At 24.8% G+C, this 18,712-nt stretch overlaps 1 protein-coding gene across 5 annotated transcripts in view; it reads right to left on the bottom strand.

Moving 5' to 3' along the window:
- The window catches only part of LOC132921344 (tachykinin-like peptides receptor 99D), a 218,958-nt gene that overhangs the window by 135,925 nt on the left and 64,321 nt on the right, over window positions 1-18,712 (bottom strand). For all 5 annotated transcript variants that reach the window (XM_060984323.1, XM_060984322.1, XM_060984324.1 and 2 more), the window contains one exon: window positions 7,183-7,592. In XM_060984323.1, the coding sequence (XP_060840306.1) occupies window positions 7,183-7,577 (395 nt within the window). In that variant the 5' untranslated portion in view covers window positions 7,578-7,592. The remainder of the gene's footprint in view (window positions 1-7,182; window positions 7,593-18,712) is intronic.

Below are 18,712 nucleotides of genomic sequence, written 5' to 3'. Positions count from 1 at the left end.
TAATTTAAAACCGTAACTCGTAAGTGTAATTACATTTGGATCTTATAATTTATCTTGGTTACATGACTGAATTGAGTAGCATTTTGAACAATAGAAAATATATTTATTCAAATTTTTTTTTGAATACAGAAATGATGTACAGATGTAAGCTTTAACACAATAACGAGAAATTATTCATGACAATTTAATTAATTCATACTAAATATACATTTATTTTTCTTATAGTATCAAAGTATCATAGTTTATAAAACCTCATACTTTAGGCATTTCTATCTTTTATGGACCATTTACAAATTATATATTATTTTCCGAGGACTACCGAAAATTGTATGATATTGTTATATACGAAATAGCTATATATCATGATTCACAATTATTGATCAAATAGGAATAACTGACATAACTAATAAAATAATAAGTAATACGTTAAGTACATGATTGAAAAATACAGTTTTTAATATTTTTAGCAAATATGTTTTATAAATTAATTAAGTATAAATATAGTAGTCTTGTTTTATTAATGTGTGATAAATGATAATACAAATGTGATAAAACATTCAATAAAAATATGCATTAGCGGCTAATGAGGATTTTAGATTAAATAAAAAAAAAATTCTTATTTAAAACATGCTTATTCCTAACAATTTACAATGTGAATATTTTAGTAAATTATTAATATAATATTAGTGATTTCTAAATACTGTAGTATTCACTATTTTATAATTATTAATTTTTATACAATGGTTGATATTGTTACCTAAAACAAGTTTTATTTTGTTGGTAATAAACCTTGTATTACTTATTTTTATTTTGTATTGATTGTAATCAACAACCAACATTTTGGGTATATCGATAAATATATTATATATTTATATTGGTACATAGATTCCTTCAATCGGAATGCAATTATCTTTGAATAGTGTAAGTTTACGTACACTCTACACACTTCAATGGGTAAAAGTTTACAAATATTTGTTTTCATTAATAAAACGACATATATGTTATATAAACTTAAAATTTCGATATAAAATATAATATAATATTATGGAAGATGATGCAAGTTGTTTAATAGTTCAATAGTTGCATAATATTAGGTACCTATTATTTATTTTAGATATATGTAGCCATATGCCAGCATTTAATATGATTTATTGGTAAGTTTATAAATACATTTTTCGATTTTATTTGCTTTTAATACTCTTTTTGGATTCTGAACGAAGTGAGGAATGTATTGATTTTACAATGATATATATTTTTTTTTTTGATTGTCTGTCATCACGATTTTGAATAAAAATAATGTTTTGATTTTTGACTTTAGCCCCTCATTGAAAAGGAAAATTCATCTAGTAGGTAGGGGTCAAAATTAAAATATTTCCAGTAGTTTTCAAAAGCGAAAAACCCTAAAACGGAAAAATGGAAATTTTACGCATAATCAGTTTTTCGACAAAATCGATTTTTTTATTTTGCTGTAACTCAAAAACGAATCATTGTAAATACTTGAAATTTTCAAAATATCATAACCTTTTCTAAGCTATTTATAGAAAATTTAAATTTAGGATTTTTCTAAGATTTTTTTTTTAAATACAAGGTTTATGATAAGTTATAATTATCGTAGTAGAAAAAAATCAAAAATCGTTAGTCACAATTTTTGTTGATAAGCATTTAAAATTCAAATTTTTACGAAATATGTCAAAATCGCAAAAAATGTAAGGAATTTTGAAGTTAAAAATTCATAACATTTTTGTGATTTATACCTAAAATTAAAAAACCCAATACAAGATTTTCATAACTTTTCCTTCAAATAACTGTAAAAAATAAATTTCAGCGTCAATATAGAAAACATTTTATTAGCTTATGAAATTTAATTTTTTACGAATAACGATACATTACAATTTAAATATAGGTAATAACATAATAAAATATCCTACTAATTATCCTAGACTGACAAACCAACTTCGTTCAGAATCGTTTTTCGTATGCAATGATCCCTGTCATTGCATTCAAATTTAACACATCCATTATAGTGGCCTACTCCCCATTTCTACTATACAGCAGAGCGAGATACCCACATGCCACCTTTTTTATTTTTTATGTTACATATGAATATATAATATTAGTACAGCATAACGACAATAATATTGGTATAAATTTAATATTATAATAATATCTTTTTTTTTTTGATAAATCGAATTAATATGTGCTATAAAACTTATTATATCTTTATTCTTTACACATGAATGTTTCTTTTTGTTTGTATTAGCAAATTCATGATAAAATAACTTCTGTTAAAATATTTTTTGTAATAAGTACGCGTATCGTGCTTAAAATTGTCTAACACAAAATAATTTCGAATCCATTTCTCAATTTTACTCATTGGGAAGTATCAAACGACCATAAAAAACATACTTAATTCATTTTAATGCTATCGTGCAAAATACAATTTCAAAATATTGTACAATACAATATTCCGAAAAAAATAAAAACCTTTATTCTTTCTGGTTTTATAGTTTCGGTAAATCACGATTGATTATAGTGTACCTAATTTTTAAGAATACGAATTATTTTTACGATAAAGTATTACATATTATCGTTTGTATTCGTGCCAGCTATCATTTATACAATTGAACAAAAAAATAGTACCTATAGTTTATTGTTATTATGAATTATTGCTTAGCTTATATTTGTTTACAATTTGTAATTATATTTGTTTATATTACTTTTTTATGAGATATATATAATATACCAATTAGAAATATTAATTAAAACAATAAATAAAAATTTAATCATCAAAACTATATTATATATTTTTATACAACTAAATTTAAGAAAATGAATGTTTTTTTTTTTTTACATTACCTCTTTTTGTATTAAGTCATGCATATAAAATTATATATACGTACAATATGTATATTTATGTGAACAAAAATTCTAAGCCTAACTCAAAGATTTTTGTTCGTTGTCATTACAAGTAAAATCGATATTTTTTCTCTATTGATTAATAATAGTTTAAGATTTTAGTATACACATTAGACGTTTATTTCTTTTCCTTGTTAGTTACTGTAGTTGATAGACCTTTGCTAAGGAATGCTTTTTTTTAACGGTTTGTTTATTATATTAAATCCTTTTCTTATATCCTATCATCAACATCATATAAATTGCACAATAGACTGTCAAAGTTTCACTCTGTAAACGAGTCACAATTTATGAGATAATTACACTGAGCAAATCAATTAATAACTTATATAACCATCAATCATAATATTTAATTTGGAGCTGGTTTATATATGAGGTCTAAAAATTAAATTATCGTATAAATATCAGTGAATGAGTTTTTCATTGACGGTTGACTTAATGGTCCATGTAACATACGTGTATACATCTTAATTCTGGTCAATTTCGATTCCCCTGATCTCATTGCTTTCTACTTATATTGTCATACAATTATTATAATATTTTGTTTTTTTCTAAGACACATTGTACTGAATAATAAAATGTAAAATATCAAAAATTATTTTAGCTTTACAATAAGAGTTTAAGTAATCTTATAATATAAATATACGTGTATAATGGTTAAAATATAAAAAAGCTAATACACAGTTATTTTGATGAATTATAATTATAATATTAAAATTAATATAATATGATCACGGTTTACTTTATAAATTTTAAATACATAATATTTTTGAAATATGTACGTGCATGCAGGTACTTGTTTATATTTATACTGGAGAAAAAAAATTATGCATAAAATTGTGTAATTTCAATTCAATAATTATAACTATCATAAGGTTTAAAAAACACACATTATTTGCAGGCGAACGAAGGAAACGGCTCTGATCGTGATTTACTATTGTTACACCAATTTGGTGTTACAAAAAATATCTGAAATTACTTTGAATGGAACAAATTGTATTATATTGAAGATATTTTCTGATCCTAAATCTTGTCTCATATTGAAATATAATATTTAAACACTGGTGTACTGTACAATAAACGGATAGTCAAAAACGTAAGTTATACGAAATATTATTAAATGCTTAAAATATATAACGGAAATAATTATGGTCTACGTCAGAGTAAGGATATATTATTCTATTAATATATATATATATATAATATTAACGAATATTATGTGTTGTGGTGAGATGCACACGCGATTTACTACCGCTCTCTAATATAAGGTGTCGGGCCAACCATGTACCTGATGAAATAGCCAGGAGAAGCTATGTGGGTTGTAACTCCCATCAATAATTGCCTTTTATTTAATACGTAAATTAATTTTAATATATGACAGCTCAATTGCATTGATTCTATGTGTTCACTATAAGTAGATCTGAAGCTTGTGTTCGTGTATATTTATCTAACACGTACATATTTTTCGTGAAGTTTTTTTTTGCATCGAATTTTTTATATTTTGATTTATTTTTTCCAAAAATTGAAATAAGAAATTGTTTTAAATTCTACTTTTTAAATAAAACTATTTCACAAAATAAAAAAAAAATTGAGGAAGTACATCTTGACGAAAAATTCAAATTTGTTTTTAGAATTCTTATCACTTCACTAGATCGCTGAGTGTATTGGAAATATAACACATCTAATTTCTAACATTACCGGTTTTTTAAGATTAGAATGCAAAAGCCAAAGATAAAAAATTACCAAAGGTAGCAATCAAACTTAATATAAAAAATATTTTAGTATCTTAAGAATTCGCGATCACTTCGTGACGGATTTGATATTTTTGATATAGATCAACTAAAGCTAACATTGTTAAATATTTATAGTTATATTCAAATTCTTTAATGATGTGAATTTTCAAAATCACTTTCAGTATGACGTTTTTGACAGTTTCTATGTAGTTTCTGATATATATCTCAATATATCCATACAAATTCAACATTTCAGCTTTAAGTCGCTTTAAATGATGATCTCATCTTTCTAAAAAACCTTCTTTTTTTCAAATCCATTAAGAAAATAGCTTCAGAAAATGACTACGCGTTTTAAAGTTTTTACTTTTTTCCATATCACATTTGATCGCAGCTATTACCTTAAGAGTTAAGAATATAAAACGCCACCGAGGTTATTACAAAATATTTCCAAATAACAAATTGGTTTTTTTTTTTTAAAATAATTAAACAATACCTATTTTATAAATAAGTAAGCTTTTATAATGTTTTAAAATGGAGTAAAATATTATTAGCTAAAAATGAAAATTATAATTATATTAACGGGGTCGTCGTTTAATCTACTGACTATATACAACTATGATACAGTTTTAAACACAATGTAAGATCTATGATTATAAACACACTATAACAGATATTAAACAAATCTGTTACAATATAAGGTGATGGGACGCTACGATACGACTATCGTATAATAACAGATAGTAGGTACTTATTGGGAAATGTATAATATATATACAATATGACATAATATCACATTATTATGATGTGCATTTCATGTCTGTGGAATTAAATGTTAATAAAGCGTAATACCAGAAATACCAGAAATATTAAAACAATATTTAAGTACATCGCTGTAATGTTGAGAGTCTATATAAATCTATATACGTAAGTGTATTTGCGTTATGCGAAGTTCATATTCAAACGTACATACTATTATAATATTATGCAAAACGTCGTATTAAAGTCGTCGCCTGAGAGCATTAAATTCGTTGGAAAGTATAAAACAATCACTGAATTAGTACACCCTTTGAGTTGGGATTGTATGTAAGTATCTACCCACCTCTGCTAATTAAGAATGAGATCAGATAATACCCGAATACGCAACTATATAATAATAATAATAATAATAATAATAATATGTTGGTTGTGTTGTGAGACTGAAACGCGTGTGATAAATGTATATAAATAATTAATTAAAGATTCTGTAAAAAAGGTATGTATACATTAATTATTATATGGCTAATATCCTTCGTCTGCAGGTGATTTATAAATAATTAAGGACTTATACCTTGATATTGAATTTTACCCAACGTGGTTTTTTATAACTACCTAGTTTAAGCGTGTCCACGCACCACAATTTTAAGTTGTAGCTATATAGAAATAATAAGTGTACCTGATTATTGTTACGATTATATTATACTAACAATAATTTAGTTAGTAATTTTTTATTTTTTTATTCAGTTATAATTGACGAGTTCTTAATATAATGGGTACACGTGTGTAATGTGTATATTAGCAATAATACGAATTTGGCTGTGGAAATGTATGCGACTGACATTGAGACGTGTGTGACATTTACACCGATAAACGAATTTACATAATATATCTTTTTTATTCGGTCGTTAGAACATACATTATATTTCATTTATATATTGTATTTATTTTTATATTCCACATATAAGAATTTTTACGTCAATCTTTTGAGTTTCTATATATCTACACAGTTTTTATTTTAAATATTCATAATGTACTGAATATCGAAAACGATTTATTAACATGGTTGTTAACTATAATAATTGATTTTTTTTTATTACATTTTTTACATTATTTTGATCTAATAACATCATAAATCAAAAATTCAATTTCTTAAAAAAATAAAATAATAATTTTGTATTTTTGCTACCTATAATCACGATTAAAATTAATATATACGCCTACAATTCAAATACAGTCTGATCATAATAAACATGTTATGTTTTTTTTTCTTTTTTAAGCCGTAATACATTTTTTAAATGTAAGACGTTTTAAACAAAACCACTTGTTTAAGACAACAAAGGTTGTAAAACTTCCCAGCTCTGGCTACGAGTACAGCGAATAATACGTTCAATATTTGTTATATCGAATACAGACCGTCCATCACGACTACTCTCTGTTGTTGTTCAAAATTACTTTTTTATTTATCTAACATAATATTTAACGATATTTATGAACATTAATCCTCTATTATAAATTAATATAAATGTATATTATTTTTTAGTTTACATTAAATTAATTATAAATCATTTTTAACAGCTGTATTATGTTGTAACATTCAGTTTTTACATCAACAGATGTTTTGTCCTCGCCCCGGTGAAAATATCCCAAACTTAATTTACCACTTGTAAACAATATTTTAGGGTATTATAGATACAACCGACAACGCAGTAAAATACCCTACGACGAGCATATCACTCTACTCACAGTGATATGATATCAACAGTATAACAGGTGTACGTACCTGTCGATGGAAATTGCCATCAGGGTGAACACACTAGCGCATATGGACAGCACGGCAACGAACTGGCTGATCTTGCAGTAGGCCGTGCCGAACGTCCAGTTGCTGGTCAGCATATAGCTAAAGTTTACGGACACGTTGAGTGTCGACACCATGGCGTCCGCGATGGACAGGTTCACCAGAAAGTAGTTGGTCACGTTCCGCATCCGCTTGTTGGTCATGACTATCCAAATGACGATCAGATTGCCGCCCGTGGCCACCATGATCATTGGTACAAACAGCACAGTCCACGCCAGCTGGTGCCACCATGGCAGCTCGAACTGGTTGCTGTCGGGCCACGCCACGCCGTCAGTTCCGTTACTGGTCGAGTTTGGCCCGCCAAAATCCGATTCGTTCATGGCCCGCTCCGGAACCTACGCAAAATCGATATCAAACAATATTATTATAGACGTTATTATACAACACGTCATCAGAAACAACTGAATTCAAACGATTCCATACGAACCATCATCACATCAAAGGGACAATAGTAGAACCTACAGACGCGTTGGTAAAATCTTAGTTAATTTAGGGAAAATGTCTTCATCCCTACACTGCGGTACCGTACAATAGTCTATGTTTTAAAATATATATTGTTATAGTATTCGAAAGCTATCACCTGTTATAATATAATAATTACCATAATATTATAACAGGTGCAAATTCTTATTTGTACGTTAACCAAAAACTGTGACCATGACTAACGAACGATAAACAATTCAATACGAAATATTCACTCTTGTTTCTAACAAAATTAAAACTATTGACGGATCTAGCCACCCCATTTATGGATAATTTTTTATCAGTATCATTACCAAAAATCAGAACAATCGCAAGGACTTATCAAATAATTAATAATACAGTGACCGGCATCACGGTTAACAAAAACTGTGTAAATATAAAGATTATATATACATAATGTTTCCATGTATTATAATATTATATGTCAGTGTCTCCGGGCTTATGAAACGATATTATTATGATATTATAAAAATTCCCATCACACTGCTGATCAATATATTATTCATCTGATTAGTGAGAGGTAAAAAAAAAGAAAACTATTGTAAGTTTACAAAATATATTACGTTTTTAAAATTAGGACAGTTGGTGTAGTTTCCTTGTATTTATAATTGCTGTGAACAAAACAGTTATTTTTAAAAACAACTAAACAAACATTTACTAAACAAATAACATATATTTGTTTATATAAATTATATATAACATATACTATAAAGGTATAACCATTCTTAAGATCATGTGACATGTATAACAAGTTATTATAACTTTTTAAAAAAAATTATAAAATATTAATAGCTCACTATTATTACGATTAAATATTTTATAAAGATACGTTATTTATTGAGCATTGACTGCAGTTTATGAAGTACTATTTAAATTGTATGAGAACTTCAAAATTTACTGAAATAAAATTATACGTATACGTGTAATATTTTATACATTTATAATATATTATTATTAAGCATTTATATTTTTGGGTTGTGCGTAAATAATAAATATACGAGTATAATAATGAAGATAAAAATCATTTTCAGAACGTGACTTAGGGGACACAGCGAAATTGTGAGTTGAACAAAGACGTAGCTTACAATACAAAAAATCACTAAAAATATTCGTCCTGAGTTGTATATTGTACGTTCGATAAAAAAAAAAAACATAAAAAAACACATTCATGTGAATATTGTTTGATATCTATTGTTTATTGTTTTATACATTTTCGTCGTAGGTGTTGGATAACAGATTTTATGTGAATTTTGGTAAAAATGTTTTTCACTTGGATACTCTCTCGTAGGTTATAACTTATAATGGTTACCTATATTGAATATCCGTGATATACATAGTTGATGCATAGTGTAAATTCCTGTTATTAGGTAGTTATTGTGTGTAGATATAGATAATGAAAATATGGCAATGACCAAAATCGTGATATTAAAAACGAAGTTTGCAGCTCTCGCTGATAAATGATAGTGTAATGTATTTATAGTAAAAAAATAATTAATGTACCATTTTAGTATATTAATTAATATTTATCAAGATATGTTTACAGAGGTCCTTATTGTAATTCTAAAAATAATAGTACAAATATTTATATTTAATGTTATATGCTATACTTTACTAATATTTTAGAACGGTAAACACATGCCAAATATACTGTATTAATGTATAGAATTAAAACTAAATAACTATAAATAATATTAAAAATGGAGTTTTTAAATTATAAGTACTATCAAAAACTAAAAAATAGATATAAAAAATACTAATGTATAATAATAATATAAATATATATTTAATGTTTAAAACAGTTATATAGAGGTTGCAGGATCTACAAAATCTACACTTTTGATGCGCTGCGTTGCAATTAAAAAAAACAATGAATCCCCATAATCGCAAATAAAATTATGTGAAATGCGAGTTATGCACATAAAAGGGATATTATTTCAATATTTTCTTAGGACGTTTAAACATTTTTTAAATTCAAAATGTAACTCATTTATTTCCTTGTAGGATAAAAAAGGAATATTTCATATGTTAGTCTAGACACTCTAAATGATTGTAAAAAATAGCGTTCAGGGTAGCGAAGTATGCAGTATTTACGAATGAAAATTGTATTGTGGTGTCGGTATGTAATTCATTCTAAATGGTACCGCAAAAACAAAGAAATACTAGCTACTTGACGTATTGCTTTACAAAAATTATCACAGCCCTCCCAATCATCCGATTTATAGTTTTATATACTTATAAAATATTTAATAATATATCACGATCATCATGTATATCATGGTTATTATATATTATGTATTAGTACCTATATATAGTATATATTATATACTATAATTTATTATGTGATGTGTAGTGTATCTAAATTGGACGATTTTTTTATAGGTCACACTTAAAAAATATAATGCGATATAATATATAAAATACAATTTTGAATATCTATATCTATATTTTGATACGGGTAGTAAATAATATGAGCAACAGTACCTTTAATCTTATAGTATAAGATATATTTATAGAATTTTAAATATGTTTAAAAGTCTTTTTCAGAACTTTTTTATTCGTAAAACTGTTTATGTAAAAAGTTTTTAAAAGTTAAGAATTAAATTATATTGAGAACTTAAACACCTACAAGTACCTATTTTATGGGTACTAACAATTATGAACTTACCTATTAAATTATTAAGTTTTTAAATTTTAAACAACCCTGATATTATAAATATTGAGTAAATTTGTGTTTCTTTAAAATATGTTAAATATAATTGTTTCATTTAACAACCCGTTCTCATCAGTCTAGACTTTCTCAAAATTAGTTAAATTTACACATGGTATAATGTCTGTATCATCGTTTTGTTGATTTTGCTCGAAAATATCATGTTAAGGCGATTAAAAAACCCTTATTTTGTTTTTGCTAATGCTTAGAATTAAAAATAACAATAGGTACCACTGGTACCAGTCATATCTCAAATATTATTATGATCAAATCAAAACTTTGTTTTGATTTAATAATACATCATATGCACATTTTAGTGATTAAAATTAATTCAGTGGAAATAATTACCAATTTATATTTAAGTTGATAACGTCTTTAAAATTCTATGAATTTATTGTTTCATGTAGTTTTGCATACTTTCAATTACTATAATTATGTTAACTATACTATTACAATTAATAGTATTATTAAACTTAAGCCGTTTGATGTCTACTGGTGTGGTGTGATAATTGTTAATACAAAGGCGTAGGTACTACAACTATAAAACTATGACATGTCGTAAAATTGACTTTATTATATTATGACTGTACAGTGTACTATATAGTACATGGGGGTAATAACTGCGTTGACCTATTATATGTTATGACTATCATTACACATGTGTATGCCATATTTTAATATTAAACACGTTTCGGGTAGATATTCTACGGTGACCGCAAAATAAACGTAATTCTGCACGATATTTCAGCGCATATAATACCTATAATGAAACGAATCGGCCGATGGAATCTTTAACGTGGCCCCGGTAAACGTTCATGTATATCGTTGGGCGTATCGGGGATGTGTTGTAGAATATAATATTATAATATACAATTATGCACAGCGGTAACTGACATTGGTGTAGCGTGTTATTATAGGTAATACGAACAGTAGGGTTGTATACCTATTATTATGGTTTTTATTCGCGTCGTATATTGTCTGTATGTGTTACGGCTGCAATAGTTGCCGATAATTCTCAACGAATACTTTTATTTATTATTTGCTAAAAATTCACTCAAGCCATCTAAAAATATAAATACATTTCATTACAATACCCATGCAACTGTTGTTATAATATATTAAAACACATAAATAGGCTATGATATAGGTTTAGTATATTGAGTCGGTGTGGAGTTTTAAATTTCGTTCTCGAACCGCATAGTTTTAACACAATAATTATTATTTATGCTATTAATTATTCTAATTTACTAACGATTGACACTTGAAACATCGAGTTTAATTAAAAAGTTTCTCTGGTCAAATTTAAATTATTAACCGATTGGTTTCGTTATAATGTACGATAATATTATAATGATTTTTTTATATACATTCCTATTAAGTAATATTTAACGTGTATCTTCACCTATTTTTTGGTACATAAACTTTGAAATTTTGATACACCGTATTTCCACATTAATAAATACGCTTCAATACAGACAAAAATTAAAACGTCAAATTTCGTTTAGTTTCCTTAAGTACTATAAAAATATAAAATAATATTTAAATTATTTATGATTTTATATTAATATTACCCTCGTTATTTGAAACTATGGAATCGTAAATGTCCATGCACTATTATTTATTAAAAAAAATTATATAAATAAAGAGAATTTGAGATAATCATTATACTTTCCATGTCAAATAATTTAAAACGTTGATGAAATTGTATTGATCTTAGAGCAATTATTTATGTTACGTTCAGACTTGTAGTTTGTAGAATATTCAAATAAAAGTATTTTAATAATTTTTAAATTCAAATACATGGCAATAGCTAATATATCATTTTCCCATACATTTTTGAATATGATTCAAACACATTGTATTCGAGATATAAATTTTCTTTATTAAATATAAAAACTTTTTTTATTGTTATTTTTATTATTTAAATGTGTTGTAAAAGTAAAAGAGTGACAATGACAATTTAAAAATGTTTTTGCAAATAGCGGCTTGATTAAAAATTATTAATATAATAGTAATTTTAAAGTCAAAATGATCCCTATCGATTTGAAATATATGTAATAGAGTAGAGACATGACATGTACTTATTTATTTATTATATACTATCGACTTAATTCGTGTCTTACAATAAAGAAATAATATGAATATTCGATAAGGTGGGTATCATCATTTTAAAGTAACATGTTCATGATTGTTAATAAATTATTTTATCCAAACACACATCAATTATTTTAACAGTTAAAATATTAATATTAATGAATACAAGATAAATAAACTTAAATAATACAATAAAACCACTGTAATTGATTATTATTATCATGACAATAAATACTAATTAGATAATTGATTAATATTCAGTTTTATTAAAATCAAGATGACTAGAAAATAATTACGCCGTGTGCGCAACAATATACATGTAGAACCAATATGTGGTTTGATATACTTCGTACCTACAATATTAATAACTATAAATAATTTGTATAGGTTAGATAAATTGAACTTACAAAGCTTAACCAATGAAATGTAACATAATTAAAATATTGTAAACGTAATTTTTCAGTTAATAATATAGTAATTGTACTATAATTTTTAAAATTAAAAACATTTTAATGATATTAAAAACTATATAAAAAAATATTGCAATACTAACAACAGTTTTTAAATCATTTACCTGTATATATAATAATTATAAGTAATCAATTGTGTATTACTTTGAAATAAGCAATGGCGAGTTGTTATTCAAATCAAAAAAAAAAAAAAGATTTTAAATTCACAGCAGTTCATTGTACAGTTATTTCAGTATTGTATTGTGTCATTATTTGACATACACATAATATTTTAAGGTTCTTTTAGGATAAAATTATTTTTATCAATTCATTGAACAGATTATTGTAAGACAAACTTCTGTATTTTATGTATTTGATAAAAAAAAACGGAATGGTTCGGTATACACAAAACTATTAATTTTTTTTTTAAGGATAAAGCTTACAGCCTTACATAAATTAACAATTTAATATTTTAATAGCAATATTTTTAATAAAAAATGTTTAGTTTTCGAAAGGAGTGAATAATTTATTTACAATAATAACTTTTCTATGTTTTTACGTGTATGTGTATTTTCACGTTACTATGATTAATATAAGGGACGAAATCTATCAATCGTCAATACTAAGGGTAGTTTTTGGTAAATGATTTGATCAGGTTGTTATTTGGGTCCCAGTGATCTTTTTAATTATAATTGGAAAAATATTACAATAAATAGCGAGAAAACTTAAATATTTACGGAACACCAGTTTTTACTTGAAATATTTAAGAAGTATTTATATTAGTATATTTGAGATATCATATAATATAATAATAGTGGTAGTAGTGCTTTTAATGCTATTTTTAAAAATTTAAAATTTTCCATATGATTTATTTATAGACTCTTATCATATTTGATTACTTTTTATTTTTAAGTTTTTTTATTATATTAAGATTAAGTTATCCCTTTTAAAAATTCCTATTTAGTTTATAAAAAAACATAATTATAATGCACCACAAAACTGCATAAGCATAATATTTTAATATAATAATACAAAAATTTTAGTAATTATTTAAATTCTGACACTTGTGTTGTGTCCTTATTTTCTGTTGATTAAGTTTATTTATTCTAGGAAGAAATAAGGCAAAATATGTTTATAATTTACAATTTATACAAATAGAATATTAATACATTGAAAAGCATTAAAATAACGTATTTTCTTAAACCATACGTGTTATATAATATAATATAATATGATATAACCCATTTTAACTCGTTAATATAATTATATGAATCGTAAGTCCAATGTTTGCAAAATTCACCATAAAAATATACTGGTTTTGATCCTTTAAATTTAATTAAAAGTTAATAATTGGTTAATAAATTAAAACCAAAACCCTAGTGACCAAGTCATATATACAAAAGTTGGTTAGCAGAATTAATGTTATGCCATTTTATTCCAATCTATTTTGTCCTATAAAGTTACGTACAATATAAGGTATAATCCAATCCATACAGTCCAAAATACTTAATTTAAAAAATGTATTATTTGGCAAAATTTTAATTACCATGGTTTCAACAATATGATTTGATTGATAGTACTTTTCCATTCAAAACCAATTAAAGTCCTATTAATTTGTCATAAAAAATATAAAACATATTAAAAAAAAAAAAATTACCAAATCACTTTATCTATAATATAATATAATATAACATAATTTATTTATAATAACTAATAACTAATAAGTATTCAAATAACGGGTGGTCATACGCGTGTCAAACCACCAATTCCCAAAAAATGTACTGTTTATAAGGAAAAAGTTGAAAGTATAGTAAATTATTATACTCAATACAAACAATAGAACGAAATTAATGTATATCTTAAAGTGATGGCTTTCCACTTAAAACTTGACTCCACTCAACTACGATGATCCAAATTATAATGTATTAGTTTAATTTATTAGTTTAATAACTAAGTTTAGAATAAATGTGTGGTTCTTATTCATTTGTGGATTTCTTAACTCTTAATACGTAAACTTAAATTATTTGTGTATAAAATAATACATACAAGTACATTGAACTTAAAAATAATGAAAAAAATGTTTATTGGGCATAAAATATAATTTAAAAATAATAAAATCACATTATTCAAATTTTATATTAACGAATCAAAGACATAACATTATCATATTTTTTTTAGATATTTTTGATATAAGTTCATATCGATTAAATGTTGTTTATACATTTTTACGATTACCTTATACAGTTTGGATTGTAAATACTACTAAACAGCTTATATTTTCACTTGTTCATTTCATAATACATGAATGGTATGTTATTTAAGCTTATACTAAATTTGTTTACTGCTTAAATAATGATTTATGTAAAAGTTGAATTATGTGCGACTTTAATAGAATTATATTATCGAGTGTTAAAACTTATAGATAAATATTTGAAATAAAAAAAAAAAAATTAATATTTAATTAAACATAAAAATATAATCAAATTAAAATATTATTAGTATTATTATTTTCAGTAATCGCTTTAATTTCATATAGGTCATCTAATTAGTAGTATTTTAGGCATAATTGTAAAATTAAATTAAAAAATAAGTGCACTCAATTAAATATTTGTTTTTAAATATTTCAGACCCTTGTACAGTGAATACTTTTAATAAGGTTAGAGAACAACATTCCAAATAATTAACATACATTGTATTTTATATTATTATAAAATAATTTGCAAGTATTGATAAATGTAATTTTACCGAATACATTTAAAAGTATAATAAATAAATATAACACAAAACTAGAAATGTAAACTACAATACCTCAAACTTTATCTAACAGCTTATAAATCAATAAATTATCTGGAAATATTCTTAAAAATTTGTAATACATAAAATTCTACAGTAACTAAATGCTTGAATAGACAATGTTTAAATTCTTTCTTTTTTTATAAATAATCAAATATTGTTTATATATTTTATACATTTTTATTATCCAATGTTGATGTAAAACAAACTTCACGTTGGATCGATACTTTTGAGATTGGTAAATATATTATCTTATACTAATCATTGAATAAAAATATTAAAATGTCAGTATGTCATGATCATATTATCATATCGCAGAAGTATTCTGTTGGACGTATCCTTTTAGAAATTATAATAATTCATAAAAGTTAATTAATTCATATTATCAACATTTTTAAACATTTAAATTTTATTATACAAACTTGAAATTAAATGAGAATTGTTTTATGTTTACCACGGCCTACGAAAATTTTTTTTTCTCTAACAAATTTACAGTATTCTTCAAAAAAGAAAAAAATATATAAGCTTATTAATTATAATTTATTAACATTTTATGTATTATAAGTATATTAATATTAGTTTATTACTATATTAAAAACGTTTCAATTAAATACACGAAAAAGATTGATCTGATGTGCGGAGAACTTTTTGCTTATTGTCAATATTAACTATAGAACTTAAGAAAAAAAAAATGTCATCGGTACTTAGATATATTTAATAAAAATGTATTTTCGATACTTTTGATGTTTACTAAAATATATGAAAAGTATACTTTTTTTTTAAAAAAAAGATCGTCATTGTCTGAAATTAACTAATATCTTAGTATACCGAAAGTCTATAGCATATGATAACTTAATTTGCAATCACTATAAATTCTCAGCCCTAGTGGGCTTCCTAGTTTTATCTAAGAAGATAAAAAGAACTCTGAAATATTTTTTGCTGGAAAAATAAATCGTTTGTAAAAAGTCGTTCCAAATAGTCACGGGGTGTCAACTCGACTCTCGATCAAATCATATATATATATATATCAGAAGTCCTAACGTAACTCTATAAGGTTCTAGCGATTCAAGTTTAAAATCCTGTCTAATAAAGGTACTATTATAATTTAGTGTTCCCTGTATCGTCTCTCAGCATGTTGTCAACTTTTAAGTTTAGAAATCCTAGAAAAATATGAAAGCCTTATAAATTTTGAATATTAGTTTTAGTTTTATGTGCGAGTTTCAACAAGACACACGTGTTGGAAACCATGATATATAGCTACAATTCATAGATACAACATAACTTAACTACTAAATATATCCATATACGAGTATATGTATTCATCATCTTATCGCGTGCTATGGATACAATTTCATTCCCGATATGGGTTTAACCAGGATGTATTATAATTTATATATATACAACGTTGGTGTGTTATCTTCCCTGTGTGTTATTTGAATATTTTGATTTACACGGTGTAACGTTACGCTTTGCCATATTTTAGCGATATGTGGAGGACCTACACTAACGGCATATCGTATGTACGATTCATAGTAACGAATAGACCGATTTAAAGCTTAACACTACTGCGTAATTATTATATATACCTCAATGTATAATATATACATCCATATAGGTTGTTTCATCATATTAATATTTTGTGTGAACATATATATATCCCAACTAATCTATATTAATCTACATGTATAATATACTTTTTAATATTATTATATTATTATTATATTATACTATTAACTACTCATATCTGTTCTAAATGATTAAACTTACATTAGTAATTTAATCCAGAACATATAAATATACATAATATTATATTCTGCTGCTAAAATAAGATCTGTGGAAAATATCTTAGAATTTTAATAGATTGAAAACAACTGTTTTTTTTTTTTTTTTGATAATAAATGTTATAACAATTTATAATTATCTAACATAGTGATCGGTTATACAATTTTAATCTGAAAAAATAGAAACTATAAATTAATAACTGAATGATTGGAGGCCCAATTACTTCTTCCACAATACTACTGATAAATAAAATTTTAAATGAAATAATTAGGCGAGTACTATTATTCTTCTCTACAGTAGGTGTTTAAATAACTACAATGGATGTGTTATATCTTAAATATGTATTCAATGATTATTCATTATATATACGAAAAACGATTCACAGTCGAATTGTGAAACTATTATTTTTTTTACAACTTCGGCCAATAACGTTCCAAAGTAAGAAATCAACTCTGCTCATTATTTCAGCCGACTTAACTAGTTATAAGTAGGGACTGAATTAATATGCAAATGTATGTTCCTCTTCAATTATCTTAGAATAATTTTGATTAAAAATGTCAAAGTTTCGTATAATATGTAGATTCTATGGTTAATTTGTTTTTTTAATATCTTATGCATATTTAATTTAAAATGCATGTTAATTTAATATTTCTGGATAATTTCATGTATGCTGTATATTCTACAATATTAATTAAAATAGTAAAAATTGCTTTTTATTCACGATAGCTATTTGATAAAATATATGTCTTAAATTAATTTTTTCTTGAGGAGTAGTATTGTTCATATAGAACTTCCTCTATTGTCGCTGAATCAGGAAAAAATATGGTCATTTATTCATAAACTACACAGCTAAAGTACCTATCTGAAGTTATAAGAGAGAAATATCAACATTTTTCAATTAATTTCATACACTAAAATATATTTTTAAAATCACCTCTACATGTAAATACTTAAAAAAAAAATGTATCCCAATAATTTGAGTTAACTTCGACAACCCTTATTAACTTGTTGGAGTTAAAGCAACAATTTTCTACGGAAAATATTTCAATGATAGAAAATGTGTTATTAACGTTTTTAACCAAAACGGGGTGAAGTTTATTGACAAAATAATTTATTTGATAATATAAAGTTACAAAATTAGGTTACT

The sequence above is a fragment of the Rhopalosiphum padi genome, chromosome 2 (assembly GCF_020882245.1).
Source record: "Rhopalosiphum padi isolate XX-2018 chromosome 2, ASM2088224v1, whole genome shotgun sequence".
In the NCBI taxonomy this organism is placed as follows: Eukaryota; Metazoa; Arthropoda; class Insecta; order Hemiptera; family Aphididae; genus Rhopalosiphum; species Rhopalosiphum padi.
Note: the sequence above shows the minus strand (reverse complement) of the source record. Positions and strands in the feature narration are given on the sequence as shown.